The following is a 19383-nucleotide window of genomic DNA, read 5'->3' as shown; positions in this document are numbered from 1 at the left end:
TTATTTTTTATTGTAAAAATACCGTACAAAGGGGTTACAATTACATGGGTAGGTAATGAGTGCATTTCTTAACAAGCATTGTTACCCCCTCCTTTGTTTCCAATCGGACTCTCCATCCTGCTTTCTAGAGTTGTTCAAGCAACGTAGATTCCCACCAACATTGTCAGAGAGTTTATTTTGGCCACATCCCCACCAGTATCTGTTATTTGTTTTCTTGATAATGGCCATTCTAAATGTGGTGAAGTGGGCTCTCAATGATTTGCATTTCTTTTATGGCCAGAGATGTTGAACATTTCTCATGTGTCTATTTCTATTCTAATTTCTTCTCCAGAAAAGTCTCTTTTTAATACTTTAGCACACTTATTAATGGAGTGTTTTTTGTCTTTGAGGATTTGTTTTTTTCTTGCGTGGGGGGGGGGTTGGTTGTTATTTAACAACTAAATACCAAGGATGACATAGGAAAAAAGGAAATATTGATGGAAACTGCAATCCCATAAACAAACTACTCAATATTTAATGAATAGGAGATTATTCAAGAAAATTATGAGAAATGTCTAATTAGTTTAGCTGCTATACATGTTTATATGTCATTTATACATATATCTGTATCTGTATTGTTTCACACACACACATATTTATATGTACACATGTGGCAGCTTCAGCTTAATGGCCAAAGGATAGTACATTTCCAATTATTTATTTTTCCTAATACTTGTACATTTCTTTTTGTTTAGCTATTCTGATTTCACTATTTTCTGACTATTTGGAAACATCTTTATATTTTGTAAATGCATTGAACATGTCACGAGTTTTTTACTGTAGTCAATGTAGGCTTTTGGAAATCCTATTAACCACCAATAAATGATGATTTCAAAGAGACAAAAAACTTTGATTCAATGAATAGTCAATACAATGTCACATATGGTGACAAAGAATTTAACTATATGAAAAGTTGACACAAAAGCATTTTATTATGAATATAATTTTAGCTACAGATTGTTATATTACAGCATATCACAAAAATACTCTAGTGAGAATATTGGAAAGTAACATTGACTACTACTTTTAAAAGAATTATTTGTGAGTACAATTCTTTAGCATACTTCTTATTTATCCTACTATTACTTAGATAGTCAAGCATATTTTAATAGAATATTATCTTTCTGAAATTATGTGAGATGGATACCATCATACGAGTCAAAATTGTGAGTATAAATTGGCCATTTAAAAAATTTTTTATCTCTGAATTATTACTTGGAAACACTTTGAGAGAAGATGCTTGCTTCACAGTGATATAAAATTATCTCTTTTCATAATCTTTCTCACAACATTTGTGATTTCCTTATTTCTACAACTATAAATAAAGGGAAATAAAGAAATACTACAGAAAATTATTACAGTGTAAAAGAAATAAAGAAATTACTACAGTGTAAAAAACAGCAACAGATATGCCTTTATCCCCTTCATTAACTGAATTTGGTCGAACATACATAAAGAGAAGAGAGCCATAGAATATTAACACAGAAAGGAAGTGGGATGCACAGGTAGATAAGGCTTTTCCTCTTCCCTCTTTGGATTTCATTGTGAATATAGTGAAAAGAATATAGAAATATGATACTAGAACTACTGCAATACTAAAGGCTTGAATTGACCCTGATATGGTAAGCATCATCAAATCATTAACATAAGGGTCAACAGAGGAGATTCTGTACAGTGGAAGGACATCACAAAAGAAGTGATTGACTTGGTGAGACCCACAGAAAATTAACCTAAACAACAATGCCACATGGATAGTAGAATCTATGTGTCCAGCTATGAAGGCCCCAGTGGCCATCAGAGTGCAGAGTTTTTTTTGATATCCTGTTGTGTTACTGCAGTGGGCTACAAATGGCCACGTAGCAGTCATAGGCCATAGCTGCCAGAAGAAAGCAGTCAGCAGTTTCAGCAAGACAGAGAAAATAAAAACATTCACAGAGGGAAATTCTTTTATCTGCAGAAAAGAAGTTCTCTAACATTTTGGGGGTAATGGCACAGGAACAACAAGCATCCATGAGAGCCAGGTTTCCCAGAAAGATATACATTGGTATGTGAAGACGACATTCCGCGTCCAATCCAAGATTCCCCACCATGGTGACCAGATACACAGCAGAAATAAGCCAGGTGCTGGTGGCTCACATCTGTAATCCTAGCTACTCAGAAGTTTGAGGGCTGAGGATTCTGGTTCAAAGCCAGCCTGGACAGGAAAGTCTGTGAGACTCTTATCTCCAATAAACCACCAGAAAACTAAAAGTAGCCCTGTCACTCAAGTGGTAGAGCATGAGCCTTGAGCTGAAGAGCTGAGGGACAGTGTCCAGGCCCAGAGTTCAAGCCTCAAGACAGACCAAAAAAAAAAAAGAAATAAAGAAAAAGAAAAAAAAAGAACAAAAAAAAGAAAAGAAGAGAAAAAGAAAAAAAAAGCAAGAAAGAACTATCACAAGCAAAATCATCTTTAGGCTTAATTTATCTGTAAATCTTGAGGGTAAATTTACTTGTGTAGGAGTTGTTTTCATTCATTATTAACTTTTCTACCCAGATAGGAATTATGATATCAATAATCAGTTAAAGACCTCCGTCTTTATTCAATGTTGGAAAAATACAATTAAGTTTAAAGTAAGTTTATAGACATAATATAAAGTGTGTAAAGACTTAATAGTTTCAAAAGTAGTAAAATGTGTACCACTGAAAAGTTATGTGAAAGTTAAATTAGTGTATGAGGATTGGGGCATAAAGGATCACAAGTATAAGAAGCAGGTAAGAGAGAAGAAAGTAGTTACTAATTACCAGTTGCAAATATAACACTTTTCCAAAGTGAGCATAAATGTTAAAAGATCTATTGATGAGGAGGGAGGGTTCACTGTAGCCATTTGGGGTCATTTGTGTGTGTGTGTGTGTGTGTGTGTGTGTGTGTGTGTGTGTGTGTGTGTTTGTGTGTGTAGTGTTTCTCATTTGTACACCTGTTTGCGTGATGTTGATTTTCACTTTGATAGCTATATGAAAATGGGCTGTGAGAGATTTCACATCCAAACACCATGTCCTTTAATCATTATTTTTATACACATTTGTTTCAAAATTATAAATATCCTTATTTCCTAAAGTTAAGATGTAAGTTCAGTTGAAGCATACAATTTACCTACCATGGATTGTGTTGTTTGACATCAGATTAATGTCTGAATGTTTTTAATGTGCCTGAGCCTTTAAGATTGTGTTTCAATATTGAGACTTTCATCAGCTACCTTTATATATATAAACTCTTGTTCCTTGAATTTTATGACCATTTCAAAAATTGTGACTCAGAAAAGTTTCTATACTCCTGTGTGTCTTAGTAGCCACATTATAAAGTATATTCAAGCAAAATCTCTTCATTTAGAATGAAACTCAAATATTATCATGTTTTACTAAGTCGCTGTTTGCATAGTTTTTCTCTTTTGTCATTTTATGTCAATTTAGGCAAAAGTATTTTCAAACTGAAATCATTTTTTTCCAGGGTCTATCATACTTATTTCAGACTATCTAAAATTTTTTATTGTTCATTATTCTTCTTATAACATTTGTTACTTCTTTATTTCTAAGACTATAAATGAAAGGATTTAACAGAGGAATTATTAGAGTATAAAACACGGCACCAGCTCTGTCTTTATCCCCTTCATTAACTGAAGTTGGATGAATATACACAAAGAGCAGAGAGCCATAGAACATTGACACAGAGAGGAAATGGGATGCGCAGGTAGATAAGGCTTTTCCTCTTCCCCCCTTGGATTGCATTGTGAATATAGTGAAAAGAATATAGAAATATGATATTAGGACTACAGTAATAGTAAAGATTTGAATTAAACCTGCCAAGATAAGTATCATCAAATCATTAATATAAGGATCAATGCAGGAGAGTCTGTATAAGGGAAGGACATCACAAAAGAAGTGGTTGATTTGATTTGACTTGCAGAAAGTTAACCTAAATAATAGTCCTACGTGAATGATTGAATGCAGGTTTCCACCAATGAGAACACCTGTTGTCATCTGAATGCAGAGTTTCTTAGACATCTTGATGTGGTACTGCAGTGGGCTACAAATGGCCACATAGCGGTCATAGGCCATTGCTGCCAGAAGAAAGCAGTCTGTAGTTTCAGCAAAACAAAAAAAGTAAAACTGTGCCATGCATTCATAGAGCGAAATCTTTCTGTCTGCAGATAATAAGTTCTCCAACATCTTTGGAATAATGGCACAGGAGCAGCAGGAATCCATGAGAGCTAGGTTTCCCAGAAAGATGTACATTGGTGTGTGAAGTCGGCGTTCCATGTAAATCAATGCCATCAATCCAAGATTCCCCACTATGGTAACCAGATAGATGGCAAAGAACACCAGAAACAGGAGGAACTTCAGCTCCGGATGATCTGTGAATCCTATGAGGATGAACTCGGTTATGGAGGAGTTGTTGTCCTCAGTCATCCTTAATTCACCTGTTAAGATTGAAGTTGGGTAGATTTAAATTGGAATGGAAAACACACAATTTTTCACTCAATTTTTAAAACAATAGATAAACTATTTTCTTCTTTAAGCATATGGGCTGTTAATACAATACACCTATCTGTAATCTTGGATATTACTTTTCTTAGTATCAGAACCAATGACCTAAGTCTTTAACTATCAACATTCACTAACATATCTAAAGAGGATAATTCCCTAACAATTGCCTTAGTAATTCCAAAGAAGCTGTCCAAACTATGCAATGTGTATCTTTATATCTTATAGGGATCCTATATTTGGTTTATTGTTTAAATAATTTTAGTGTCAGTTTTTTGAAGCTCCTTGGTAGGAATCTACCATCAGTTTTCCTAGATGTGTTGAATATTTTTAACTGGAAAGACTGTTTTTATACATTTTTCTAGTTGAGGCCATATTTTGTGGAAACATGTTAGAGATATACTTTAAAAAATATCTTAGGTGGCATAATTGGTGTTGATGTTCAGTCATAACTATTTTGGAAAGTAAAAGAAATAAGTGACATGGGTCAAGGTGGATCATACTTATAGGTTAAGATGTTCTCTTGAAACTATTATGTATTAACTGTTCAAAGGAAACAATAAGTACATTACAAAAAAGTAATAACTGACAATATATTATCAACTGTGATATATTTTCTCCATTGTAACATCCAATTTTGTAAGGACTTAATCCTCATTTTATGTCATTATTTCTCTTTTTCTACCAATATCCCAGTCGTTCTTATTTTATGAGGGATATTTCATGTATAGTGCTACATAATAAAGTTATGCCTGAATGTCTCAGGCTATCCTAATCTCCCATTTTGAATTGTGGAGAATGCCTTTCAGATTGAGGAAAATTTATCATTTCTCCTCTAGAAGCTACATGGCTTTTGCTTTTAAATTATCATTGCTATTTCTTTATTATTGCATAAATATCTTCAGATAATTCTGAGACAGGAATTATGACATCTATGAGGATTCTGTAGACATTGCTTGGTCATAGGAAATTATGAGAGCGTGCAAGAAAGCTGTCCTGTTTATGATTCATCGTGAAACATTGCTTTATTATATCAATAACAATAAATATTCTATGTAGAGGAGACAATTCACTCCATTACTAGCTCCTTGCTATTCATCTGGGTATGATGACCTTCCTTTCATTATTCTACAACTGATCTTTAGTTCCCTGTTTGGACTCTAAACTCTGAAGGAGTTGATTGGAAATTTTCAATATAATCATCTTAAGATATATATATTTGTGTTTGCCACAAAATTAGTTATTAGATAAAACTTTTAATAACAATGGTAAATTTTTCACAGAATTTAAAATTTTTACTGCCAAAATTTGCAATATTATTATGTAGAAAATAGCATGAATCACAGGGCTCTACTTCACCCTAAAACCAAATACCACTCACTGTTTTAAATCTAGGAGTTTAAAATAAGAGTTGAAAATTAGGAATACTAAAAAAGAGAAATAATTTTGAAAAGTAAATATGGTGGCTAAAATTAATATAAAATGCTTACCTTTGTTTTTTTCAGAAAAAGCTTAGTTCATTGTTTGCTTTATGCTGAAAATATCAAAATCTTAGATTGTACTTGTGCTTTGCTATACAAAGTATGTGGGATGCAAAGAATGAAAATTTTAGAGACAACCTATTGGTCATTGTTCTTAATTAATACGGTGAAGTTAAATTGTTCCATCAGATCCCAAAGGGAATTCATTGCAGCGACATGAGTGTATTCTGAAAGTCCTAAAAATATAAAACACGTGAAATTAATTGAAGATGCCCCATGAGACAAGAAGGTAAAATAAACAATTTTAACTAAAGTTGTTTGAAGGTCATTTTCATCTTGTTGCTTTGTATCTGCTACTTTATTATATTACTGCTGGTGTTATTATTATTATTATAAAATTCTCTTTATCATTCTGTGCATAAAATATAAAACCAAAGGGGGGAGGCTGGGAAGAGAGGTGAAGGGTAAACAAAGGAGGAGGCTGCAATGCTTGGTAAGAAATGTATGCATTATCCTGCCCATGTAATTGTAACCCCTCTGTACAGTATGTTCACAAATAAAATAAAATAAAATAAAATAAAACCAACAGCAAATAATCAGTCTTGGACCCATACTGGTGCAATTAATATAGATTATGGTATTGTAACCTAGTATAGTAACCTAGAATCATAGAATAGAAAGTTTAAGGGCTCTCCTACTGCATTGTTGGTGGGAGTGTAAACTTGTTCAACTACATTGGAAAGTAGTATGGAGATTCTTTAAAAGACTCCTCATAAATTCATATGGAACAATAAAAGACCACGAATACAGTGTTTTCACAATAAAAAATATATAACTTACCAATAAAAAAAGACCACGAATAGCAAAAACAATCCTTAACAGAAAGAACAGTGCTAGAGGAATATCAATACCAAATTACAAACTCTACTACAAAGCCATAGCAATCAAAACAGCTTGGTACTGGCACAGAACAGACCTCAGGACCAATGGAATAGAATTGAAAACCCAGAAATGAACCTAAAGACAGATAGCCATCTAATCTTCGATAAAGGAGATAAAAAATACAGAACAAAAGAAAGACAGCCTCTTCAGTAAATGGTGCTGGCAAAATTGGTTAACTACTTGTAGAAAACTAAAGCTAGATCCTTATATATCACCCTGCACCAGAATCAACTCCAAATGGATCAAAGACCTCGAAGTCAAAGCAGACACCCTGAAAACATTACAGGATGGAATAGGAGAAACCCTTGGTTTCCTTGGCTCAGGCCGAAATTTTCTTAATAGAGACCCAGAAACAACAAATCAAAGAAAGGTTGGACAAATGGGATTGCATGAAATTGCAGAGCTTCTGCATGGCAAAGGACATAGCTAGCAAGATCAATAGAAAACCCATGGATATGAAGAAGATCTTCACTAGTCATACAACGGACAAGGGTCTCATATCTAAAATATACCTGGAACTCAAAAAATTAAATCCCTGAACAACAAATCCTCAAAGAAACAACTGCCCAATAAATAAGTGGGCTAAAGACTTAAAGAGAAACTTCTCTGAAGAGGAAATAAGAATGGCCAATAGATACATGAAGAAATGCTCAACCTCTTTAGCCATAAAAGAAATGCAAATCAAAACAATATTGAGATACCACCTCACTCCAGTTAGAATGGCTATAATCAAGAACTCTAATAACAACAGATTCTGGAGTGGATATTGTCACAAGAGAACCTTACTGCATTGTTGGGAGAGTGTAAACTTGTTCAACCACTTTCGAAAGTTGTATAGAGTTTTCTCAGAAGCTCCACATAGAGCTCCCCTATGACCCAGCAATCCCACCTTTGGGCATTTATGCAAATGATCACAAACAAGACATACTAAAGCTACCAGCACAGCTATGTTTATTGCAGCATTATTTACCATAGCTAAGATATGGAACCAATATGGAACCAACCCAGATGCCCCTCAGTAGATGAATGGATCAAGAAAATGGATCAGAAATAATGACATTGCCCCATTTGTTAGGAAATGGAAAGACTTGGAAAAAAAATTTATTAAGTGAAGTAAGCCAGGCCCAAAGAAACATAGGTCCCATGGTTTCTCTTATTTGCAATAACTAGTATATGTCTGAGACAAGCAGGAAAAGTCAGATAAGTTGATGTTAGGTGAAATGAACCCCAAGGTAAGTATTAAAATATTTTTGCTTTCTTGCAATTGTTTCTAACATATTTATAAGATGATTTTTTGTTGCTTTGTATGTCCTTCCCTCACGGCACAACCCCTGCTTTCACTGTATTTGATGTTGGTATAATTTGTGGAGATGAAGGGAAAAAAACAAATCGTTTAAAAAGGGATACAGGTGACCAACCCAGATGCCCCTCAGTAGATGAATGGATCAAGAAAATGTGGTATATATACACAATGGAATTCTATGCCTCCATCAGAAAAAATGACATTGCCCCATTTGTTAGGAAATGGAAAAACTTGTAAAAAATTATATTAAGTGAAGTAAGCCAAGCCCAAAGAAACATAGGTCCCATGGTTTCCCTTATTTGCAATATCTAGTATATGTATGAGTCAAGCAGAAAAGGACAAATAATGTGATGTTATGAAAATGAACCCTTAGATATGTATTTTAACGTTTTTTTCTTTCATGCATGTGTTTCTAACGCATTTATAAGATTATTTCTTTGTTGCTTTGTATGTCCCTCCCCCACAGTATAACCCCCGCTTTCACTATATTTGATGTCAGTATAACTTGTGGAGGAGATGGGGCAAAACAAGTCGTTTAAGGATACAGGTGGATCTGTTGCAACAATGAGAAGTACAAGTTGTCATGTCGAAAACGAGCTTTACAATGTCGGTGCAGGGGGTGCGGGGGGGGGGGGTAGGGGGGAGGGGGGAGGCTGGGAAGGGATGTGAAGGGTAAACAAAGGAGGAGGCTGCAATGCTAGGTAAGAAATGTATGCATTATCCTGCCCATGTAATTGTAACCCCATCTGTACAATATGTTCACAAATAAAATAAAATAAAATAAAGAAATGTACTCATTACCTCGCCCACCTAATTGTAACCCCTCTGTACGGTATTTTCACAATAAAAAAAAAATCAAAAGACTAAAAAAAAAAAAGAGATACAGGTGGAACCATTGCAAAAGTGAGATGTACAAATCGTTATGTCAAAATACGAACTTTACAACTTTGGCTGGGTTGGGGGAGGAACTAGGGGGAACGGGGATGGGGGGGAATGGGAAGGGATGGGAAGGGGAAACAAAAGAGGAGGCAACAATGCTTGATAAGAAATGTACTCATTATCTTGCATGTACTTGTAACCCCTCTGTATGGTATTTTCACACACACAAAAAAAGACTCCACATAGAGCTCCCCTATGACCCAGCAATCCCACTTTGGGGCATTTACCCAAATGATCACAAACTACTAAAGCTACCAGAACAACTATGATTATCACAGCATTATTTACCATAGCTAAGATATGGAACCAACCCAGATGCCCCTCGGTTGATGAATGGATCAAGAAAATGTGGTATATATACACAACAGAATTCTCTGCCTACATCAGAAAGAATGGCATTGCCCCATTTGTTAGGAAATGGAAAGACTTGGAAAAGATTATATTAAGTGAAGTAAGCACGTAGGTCTCATGGTTTCCGTGATTTGCAATAACTAGTATATGTCTAGGAAAAGCAAAAAAGTCAAAAGCTGTGTACATATGACCATATAAGATAATGCTAAGCGAAATTAACCCCTAAATAAGGACACAATTGTTTTTTTCTTTCTTGCTATTGTTTTTAATGTATTTATAATGTACCATGTGATTTTTTGTTTCTTTTGTATGTGCTTCCCTGTGGCATAACCCACCTTTTCACTGCATTTGATTCCAGTGCCCTGCATCTTGTATATACATTTTTATAATTTGGAGAGGGGAAAGGAAATAGCAAAATGCTTAAACATACATGTTAACCCATTGTAACAATGAGATGTACAAGACACTATGTTGAAAACAAACTTCACAACTTCGGGTGGGGAAGGAGGTGTTAGGGAGGAGGGAAGGGAAGGGATGGTAGGGGAAAAACAAAGGAAGGGGTAACAATGCTCGATAGGAAATGTGCTCATTACCTTACTCATGAAACTGTAACTCCTCTGTACAGTATTTTTACAATAAAAACATATATATATATATATATATATATATATATATACATATTATCACCACAAAGATTTAAGGGTTCAGTAAAAAGAATTTTCTCTTTTTTGTTCCCTAGATCTGAGCTTGGGACTGGAACTCGGTACCTGTCACTCTCACTCATTGGCTAGTGCTCTACCAATTAAGCCTTGCCTCCAACCCCTGTAAATATAATCTTGGATTGAATCCAAACAAGAAAAATGATCACTTTTCCAGAATATAATTACCTTGTCTCACTAGTGTCAACTGGTCTCACCAGTGTCAGTAAGTCTCACCAGCAGTTGTGATTTGAGGCGGTTGATGAAGATATACATAAAAAATTATTGGTACAATTGAAATAGGGAAAAGAAATCAATGGCCTTGATTCTGACTGATCATGTCCATTAAAAGAGGAGTTGTACAACAAAGTTCTGACTATAAAAATGACGTGAAACTGAGTTGAAGTATTCAATACATAACCCTTTATTGAGTCCTTCACAATTAAACCACAAAACAGATGACTCTTGGAATCTTCTTGATATCTTATTAGTTTGAAATGTTTCATATGATTTTTGTCTCAGAAGAGCTATGAAATTAGTTAAATGATATGAAGGCGTATGGGGTTTATATAAACTTTATGGAATACTCCTAAACGAATCCAAATTTAAACAACTATTGTCTGGAAATAGTCTTTACTCTCTGCACTACAGAATTATAACCTATTAACAAAGTAATTCCAGCTCTACTCTGAACCATGCTGGAGACAGATCTTCTGACTTTGTCATATAACATGAAAATGAAGAATGAATTTCTTCTTTGCATGATGTAGAAATTGTAAGACTAACAAAGTAATAGGGTAGTTAATTAGGTCAGAGTATCCAGTTAATTATCCTCTAGGAATGACAGTATTTGTTCTCCATGATCAAGCATGAACAGGTTTAGAGGACTAGATATTAATTACAAGATTTTCTAACCTCTTCTGTAGGTTTGAGAAAATGTATTCACTTTCACTTCATTTTTATTTTATGTTTTTCAGTAGTGAGCCTTGAACTCAGGGCCTGGGTGCACTTTCCGAGCTCTTTTGCTCAGGGCTAACATGCTACCAATTTGAGCCACAACACTATTTCTGGTTTCCTGGTGGTTAATTGGAGCCTATATTCTTACAGATTTTTCTGCATAAGCTGGCTTTGAACTGTGATCCTCAGATCTCAGTCTCCGAAGCTAGGATAATGGGTATAAACTACCATCACCTAACTAGTATTTTCATTTTGAATGTACAGTTTACTTTAAATGTTATTTAATAATTAAGTACTAGAGATGGCATAATCTCTATTTCCTGTATACCCAAACTATAGGAAATTGAAATATTGGTGAAAACTACAATCTTGTTACATGGGTTGGGATGATCATAAACAAGCTGCTCAATATTTTAATAAGCGATCACCAAATTATAAAATGAATGTCTAATTCATTCTGTATTCAGTGGCTGTATTCATATATATGAATCTGTATAAGTAGTGCATATGTAGTGTTATATAAATATGTGTGTATCTGTAATTATGGTTTTACACACACATATACCCACATACACACATACATACACATAAATATATGATAGCTCTAGCTTAATGTCCAAAGGATAGTACATTTTGTTTTTCTAATATTTGTATATTCCTTTTCATTTAGCTACATAGGTAGCTAATGATAATTTCACTATTTTCTGACTCCTTATTTGGAACATTTCCCTATTTTGTAAATGCTATGGACACATCAAGAGTTTTCACTGGAGTCAGTGCAGGCTTTTGTAAATCCTAATGACCAACAAAGCAAATGATGTTTTCAAAGATACAGGACACACTTTGAGTTAATGGATAATCAGTAAATACAATGTTTTATATGATGATAAAGAAACAAACTACATGAAAAATTGACACAACAGCATTTTGCTATAAACATAATTTTAACTACAGATTGACATTTCACTAAAACACTCTAGTGAGCATACTTGAAAGTAAAATTGACTACTACTTTAAGAACATCATTTGTATGTACAATACTTTAACTCACTTCTTATATATCCTGCTTTACTTAGATTGTCAAGCATATTTTAATAGATTGCCTTTCTGAATATTGTGAGATGGATGCCATCATATACTGAGTCAAAATTCTGCATACAAATTGGCAATTTTTAAATTTTTCTTGCTACCTCTAAATTATCACTTGAACTCATTCTTGAGAGAAGATACTTGCTTCACAGTGTTATAAAATTATCTCTTTTCATAATTTTTCTCACAACATTTGTGACTTCCTTATTTCTAAGACTATAAATAAAGGGATTTAATAAAGGAATTACTATAGTGTAAAAAACAGCAACAGATATGTCTTTATCCCCTTCATTAACTGAATTTGGTCGAACATACATAAAGAGAAGAGAGCCATAGAATATTGACACAGAAAGGAAGTGGGATGCACAGGTAGATAAGGCTTTTCCTCTTCCCTCTTTGGATTTCATTGTGAATATAGTGAAAAGAATATAGAAATATGATACTAGAACTATTGCAATACTAAAGGCTTGAATTGACCCTGACATGATAAGTATCATCAAATCATTAACATAAGGGTCAACAGAAGAAATTCTGTATAATGGAAGGACATCACAAAAGAAGTGATTGATTTGGTGAGACCCACAGAAAGTTAACCTAAACAATAATGCCACATGGATAGTAGAATCGATATGTCCAGCTATGAAGGCCCCAGTGGCCATCAGAGTGCAGAGTTTTTTTGACATCCTGGTGTGGTACTGCAGTGGGCTACAAATGGCCACATAGCGATCATAGGCCATAGCTGCCAGAAGAAAGCAGTCAGCAGTTTCAGCAAGACAGAGAAAATAAAACTGGACCATACATTCACAGAGGGAAATTCTTTTATCTGCAGAAAAGAAGTTCTCTAACATTTTGGGGGTAATGGCACAGGAACAACAAGCATCCATGAGAGCCAGGTTTCCCAGAAAGATATACATTGGTGTGTGAAGACGACGTTCCGCATATATCAATGCCACCAATCCAAGATTCCCCACCATGGTGACCAGATACACAGCAAGAAATATCACAAACGAGATCATCTTTAGGCTTGGCTTTTCTGTAAATCCTGTGAGGGTAAATTCAGTAGTGCAGGAGTTGTTTTCATTCATTATTACTTTGTCTGTGGATATAGGAATTATGAAGGTACAATATTTTATTTGTATTTTATAATTTTCTCCTCATTTTTTAATTACAGTTAAAGATATTTCTTCTTCTTGCATCCCAGCTTTCTCTGGAATACAGTTGCACTGCTAAATGGAAAGTAGAGGAAGAGAATTAATCTGCAGATGATCCCAATCAATACGGAGACATTATCTGAGAAAATAGTTAAAGCAAAATAAAATAAGGAAATAGCTCAAGTGATAGTTCTTTCCTGACAAATAAATACTAGTACCACCACAAAAAATCAGTGTACTCATAGTTTATTCATGATTCTCAACTATTTTAGTGACAGGGTTTTTAAACTCCAAAAACAATTTTAAAAATCAATTTTAGTATAGATAAGATATATAATTTTTCCACTGAGAAGACTATTTGTGTATATTTTCCTGTATGAAGGATGTTTATAAAATGTATGATAGACCATAAAAAGCCCACAGACTGGGACAAGATATTCACTAGCCATACAGCAGACAAGGGTCTCGTAACTAAAATATACCTGGAACTCAAAAAATTAAATTCCCCAACAACAAGTCCTCAAAGAAACAACCACCCGATTAATAAGTGGGCTAAAGACTTAAAGAGAGACTTCTCTGAAGAGGAAATAAGAATGGCCAATAGACACATGAAGAAATGCTCAACTTCTCTAGCCATAAAAGAAATGTGAATGAAGACAACATTGAGATTCCACCTCAACGCTGTTAGAATTATTATAATCAAGAAATCTAGTAACAACATATGCTAGAGGGCCTGTTGAAAAAAGGGAACCCTACTGCAGTGTTGGTGGGATTGTAAACTTGTTCCACCACTCTGGAAAGCAGTATGGAGGTTCTTCAGAAGACTCCACGTAGAGTTCCCCTATGACCTAGCAATCCGACTTTTTGGGATTTACCGAAATGATCACAAACAAGGTCATACCAAAACTACCAGCACAATTTTGTTTATTGCAGCATTATTCACCACAGCTAAAATATGGAACTAACCCCACACACAATGGAATTCTATATCTCCATCAGAAAGAATAACATTGCCCATTTGTTAGGAAATGAAAAGACTAGGAAAAATTATATTAAGTGAAGTAAGCCAGGCCCAAAGAAACATAGGTCCCATGGTTTCCTTTATTTGCAATAGCTAATATATGTCTAGAACAAACAGAAAATGTCAAAAGCTATGTACATATGAATACATAAAATGATGTTAAGCGAAATGAATCCTAAGACTGGGAAACAAGTGTTTTTTTCTTTCTTTCTTGCTATTGTTTTTAATGTATTTATAATGTAATATGTGATTTTTAAAATTTCTTTTATGTGTTCTTTCCCCACAGTATAACCCCTGTTTTCATTGTATTTGATTCCAGTGTTCTGCATCTTGTATATACATTTTTCTAATTTGGGGAGGGGAAAGGATATAACAAAATGCTTAAATAAGGATACAGGTTGACCAATTGTAACGATGAGATGTACAAGACTCCACATTTAAAACAAACTTCACAATTTCGGGAGAGAAGTTAGGGAGATGGGCCAGGAGAGGAGGTAATAATGCTTGACAGGAAATGTACTCATTACCCTATTCATGTAACTGTAACCCCTCTGTACAAGGACTAAGGTAGAGAATATTCATCTTTAAGGGTAATTACTTTGGAAAGTTAAAGAAATAAACGTCCATAGATAATTTTGTCTCATTTTTTTCCCCAAAGTAACATTCATTTCCATAAACACTCTGTCCCTGCCATTAGTATTGTTTATTTTGCCCAGATATCTAAGCCTTGTAAGGCTATAGAGTGCTACTTGATGTAGTTTAATATCTGAATGTCCCAGTCCACACCGATCATATTTTCTAAGTTGTGGAGTTGTCTTCTATACACAGGACAATGTACAATATGTTGTGTGTAAATCTTTATGTTTGCTTCATGTTTTTCATTTGTAAGCAAGTTGTAATGATATTGTAAATATTTTAAGGCTGGTTGTTACATAATTCTGTGAAAGGTGTTGTAAAATATTCTAGGTAAATGCATGGGTGCTGCTCAGGTAAGATACATGTGACCCTGGCTTCAGTCTCTAGGGAACACTACACACACACACACACACACACACACACACACACACACACACACACACACACACATACACACACACACCCTGTAATGGAAAAGACAGAATGCATTCCATTGCTGAATCTGGTCTTATGATTTGGGAGGAATGACCTTGTTAATAGTGCTCTTCCAATAACCTCTTTGCAGCTACACATAAATACTATTAAATTGGTAGTAGGAAAATAATTTAAATCAATTTTTTAAAATTGCATCTCTCTTTAAATTAAAATGTATATTTTCAACTTTGTTTCATCACATCTGTTTCATAAAATTCAATAAGAATATATGATAAGCACATAGAATTAGAAAGATAAAAATGATAGATTTTACATTTTAATTTTAATTCAAATAGAGAAAAAATTAAAATCTACCACTTCTCAAAAATTTAACTGAAATTATCCGCATAATTCTTTGCATAAAATTAAAATTTGAATTCAAATTTTCCTTTTGATTTAAAAAGTAATTTTATATTACTTAAATGACCCATTGGGACATACTAACTGATTAACCTAATTGCATAAATTCTATGGGCAAAATGAGCTTGTATTTCCATATTTATCACATTAAAAAGAAGAGAATAGAATCTATATTCTGAAGCATTAAATATTAAAAGTATTTAAATATAAAAGTATTAAATATAATCTATGAAATCCTCATTTGCCTTTATTATTTAGTTATTTTCTTTAATTTTACCTATATAATTGAAATTTTGTAATGAGAAATTCAGATGAAGTACAGTATTATATCATCATAAAACCACATACCTCTTAATGTTGACTATAGAAAGATAAGAAGATGGTTAAATTTAGGAACAATGAAAAATTCTGCATAACATAAAGACATATTTATGAATATTATATTTAAAAGTGAAATTTAGTGAAACTCTTGTCTTACCTACATTTTGCAGAGGTTTTTGCTAGTACATTCTATGCTTATTATTAAAGTGTTAGAATATATATGTAACTTGTTCAAAACATGTGAATTAAGAGAATGAAATTCTCAGAGACTACCTGCAGGTCAGTGGTCGTAGTTGGGTCTATTGTCTTGCAAAATTAAAGAGTTTGTCAAATCCTAAAGGAATTTCCCTGACATCAGTACATTTCTGTGGGGACACTAATTCCTAAAAATATAAACCACTTGACATTAATTAAAGATATTCTGTGAGAAAACAGGGTTAAAATAAATGACCCTCACTGAATATGTTTGATGATCATTTGGTTATTTCTGTGTAATACAGTGGGTTGGTTGAAGCTTATACACATCGGATAACTGTGTTATTTACTGTTGAAACATTATCTAACCTTAAAATATCTAACCTAAAAATATGTTCACAAACAAGACCACACTAAAGCCATCAGCACGACTATGTTTATTGCAGCCTTATTTACCATTGCTAAGATGCCCCTCAGTAGATGAATGGATCAAGAAAATGTGGTATATATACACAATGGAATTCTATGTTCCATCAGAAAGAATGACATTGCCCCATTTGTTAGGAAATGGAAAGACTTGGAAAAAATTATATTAAGAGAAGTAAGCCAGGCCCAAAGAAACATAGGTCCCATGGTTTCCCTTATTTGCAATATCTAGTATATGTCTGAGTCAAGCAGATAAGGTCAGATAAGTTGATGTTAGGGAAATGAACCCTAAGATATGTATTCAAATGTTTTTTTTCTTTCATGCAATTGTTTCTAACACATTTATAAGATTATTTCTTTGTTGCTTTGTATGTCCCTCCCCCATGGTATAACCCCTGCTTTCACCGTATTAGATGTTGTTGTAATTTGTGGAGGGGAAGGGAAAAACAAATCATTTAAATAGGGATTCAGGTGGACCCATTGCAACAATGAGACGTACACATCATTATGTCGAAAACGAACTTTACAACTTTGGGGGGGGGTAGGAGGGTTGGGTGGGGGGTGGGAGAAGGATGGGATTGGAAGGGGAAACAAAGGAGGAGGCTACAATGCTTGATAAGAAATGTACTCATTATCTTGCTCATGTAATTGTAACCCCTCTGTACAGTATTTTCACAGTAAAAAAAATCATGGTTGGAATTTCATTGTGTGTGTGTGTGTGTGTGTGTATGTGTATACCATATTTTCTTGATTCAATTGTCCAATGAGGGACATCTAGTTTGATTCCATATCTTGGCTATGGTAAGCAACTCTGCAATAAACATGGTTGTGTTGGTGGCTTTAGTCTGGCCTGGTTTGTGGCCCATTGATAAATGCCCAGGAGTGAAATTGCTGGGTCATAGGGAAGCTCTATGTATAGATTTTCAGGGAAGAGACTTCTACTCATCCATCAGAAAGAATGATATTGCACCATTCGTAAGGAAATGGAAATGGAAAGACTTGGAAAAAATTATATTAAGCAAAGTAAGTCAGAGCCAAAGAAATATAGGCTACATGGTTTCTCTCATTTTTGGTAACTAGAACGTGCCTATAAATCTACTAGTAAACATATGGAATGACTAAAATAAATTAAAACTGGGACATGATAGTCATTAACATACAGAGGCCAAAGGACGCTATGCATAAGAGTTGTGGACAAAAGCTCCATAGCTATGGAAAGATGATCATACAAAATAATATTTTATGAAAGGAACTCCAAGAATAGGAAACAAGAGACATTTTTTTACATGCCATTGTTGCTGTTTTAGATTTCTTTTCTTTTTGTCTGTTTGTTTGTATTTGGAAGGGTAAGAGAGAACATATAAAAGGTGGAACAAAGATGAACAAATACAACAGCGATGATTACTATCACTGTGGAAAATGAACTGGATATCTTATGGGTGAGGACAGGAGGGAAATTATTGGAGAGAGTGATGGAAGGGAAGACATGATTCCAAAAGAATTGTACTTTTTTTACCTGCTTCATTTAACTCTAACCCTTCTGTATATCAACTATACAAATACAATTTCAAAAATATCATAGCTGTTTCTTAGGTAATTATATGGCAAAGTGATGTGTAGTCAAGTTGTATTGCTGACAAACCACAGCTATACCTAGCATTAAGTTGCTTTAGAATGAATCAGTAAGAGCATATAACAAGAGAGAGGGCAAACTTGCTCAAATACACTTTATTTCTAGAGAATACAATGAAATTCTTTTATCCCTGAAGTATACTAATTAAAAATATTATTAAAATAGAAATATAGTACTAGTCCAAATGTCTGTAAGTACTTTTTTTATTATTTTATTTTATTTGAGAACATACTGTACAGAGGGGTTACAATTACATGGGCAGGATAATGCATATATTTCTTACCAAGCATTGCAGCCTCCTCCTTTGTTTACCCTTCACCTCCCTTCCCAGCCTCCCCCCTACCCCCCACCCAATCATACACCCCCCACACACACCGACATTGTAAAGCTGGTTTTGACATGACATTTTGTACTTCTCATTGTTGCAACAGGTCCACCTGAATCCTTAAACGACTTGTTTGTCCACATCTCCTCCACATGTTATACTGACATCAAATATAGTGAAAGCGGGGGTTACACTGTGGGGGAGGGACATACAAAGCAACAAAGAAATAATCTTATAAATGCATTAGAAACACATGCATGAAAGAAACGAAAACATTAAAATACATATTTAAGGGTTCGTTTTCCTAACATCACATTATCTGACCTTTTCCACTTGACTCATACCTATACTAGATATTGCAAATAAGGGAAACCATGGGACCTATGTTTCTTTGGGCCTGGCTTACTTCACTTAATATAATTTTTTCCAAGCCTTTCCATTTCCTAACAAATGGGGCAATGTCATTCTTTCTGATGGAGGCATAGAATTCCATTGTGTATATATACCACATTTTCTTGATCCAT

At 34.3% G+C, this 19383-nt stretch overlaps 2 protein-coding genes and 1 pseudogene across 2 annotated transcripts; all 3 read right to left on the bottom strand.

Moving 5' to 3' along the window:
- Positions 1-1284: 1284 nt before the first annotated feature.
- On the bottom strand, positions 1285-2903 carry LOC138831870 (olfactory receptor 5K3-like; annotated as a pseudogene).
- A 646-nt stretch (positions 2904-3549) lies between these two features.
- On the bottom strand, positions 3550-4482 carry LOC138831869 (olfactory receptor 5K3-like). The gene has a single exon (XM_070028887.1). The coding sequence runs from the start codon at positions 4480-4482 to the stop codon at positions 3550-3552; it is 933 nt and encodes a 310-aa protein (XP_069884988.1).
- Positions 4483-12463: 7981 nt separating this feature from the next.
- LOC138831868 (olfactory receptor 5K3-like) lies at positions 12464-13402 on the bottom strand. The gene has a single exon (XM_070028886.1). The coding sequence runs from the start codon at positions 13400-13402 to the stop codon at positions 12464-12466; it is 939 nt and encodes a 312-aa protein (XP_069884987.1).
- Between the last annotated feature and the right edge of the window lie 5981 nt (positions 13403-19383).

Source organism: Dipodomys merriami, unplaced genomic scaffold (assembly GCF_024711535.1).
Source record: "Dipodomys merriami isolate MVZ:Mamm:240054 unplaced genomic scaffold, mDipMer1.0.p SCAF_2, whole genome shotgun sequence".
NCBI classification, from domain to species: Eukaryota; Metazoa; Chordata; class Mammalia; order Rodentia; family Heteromyidae; genus Dipodomys; species Dipodomys merriami.
Note: the sequence above shows the minus strand (reverse complement) of the source record. Positions and strands in the feature narration are given on the sequence as shown.

Excerpts from the sequence above, each read along its gene's own strand:
- LOC138831869 (XM_070028887.1), bottom strand. The coding sequence starts at position 4,482 with ATGACTGAGGACAACAACTCCTCCATAACCGAGTTCATCCTCATAGGA.
- LOC138831868 (XM_070028886.1), bottom strand. The coding sequence starts at position 13,402 with ATGAATGAAAACAACTCCTGCACTACTGAATTTACCCTCACAGGATTT.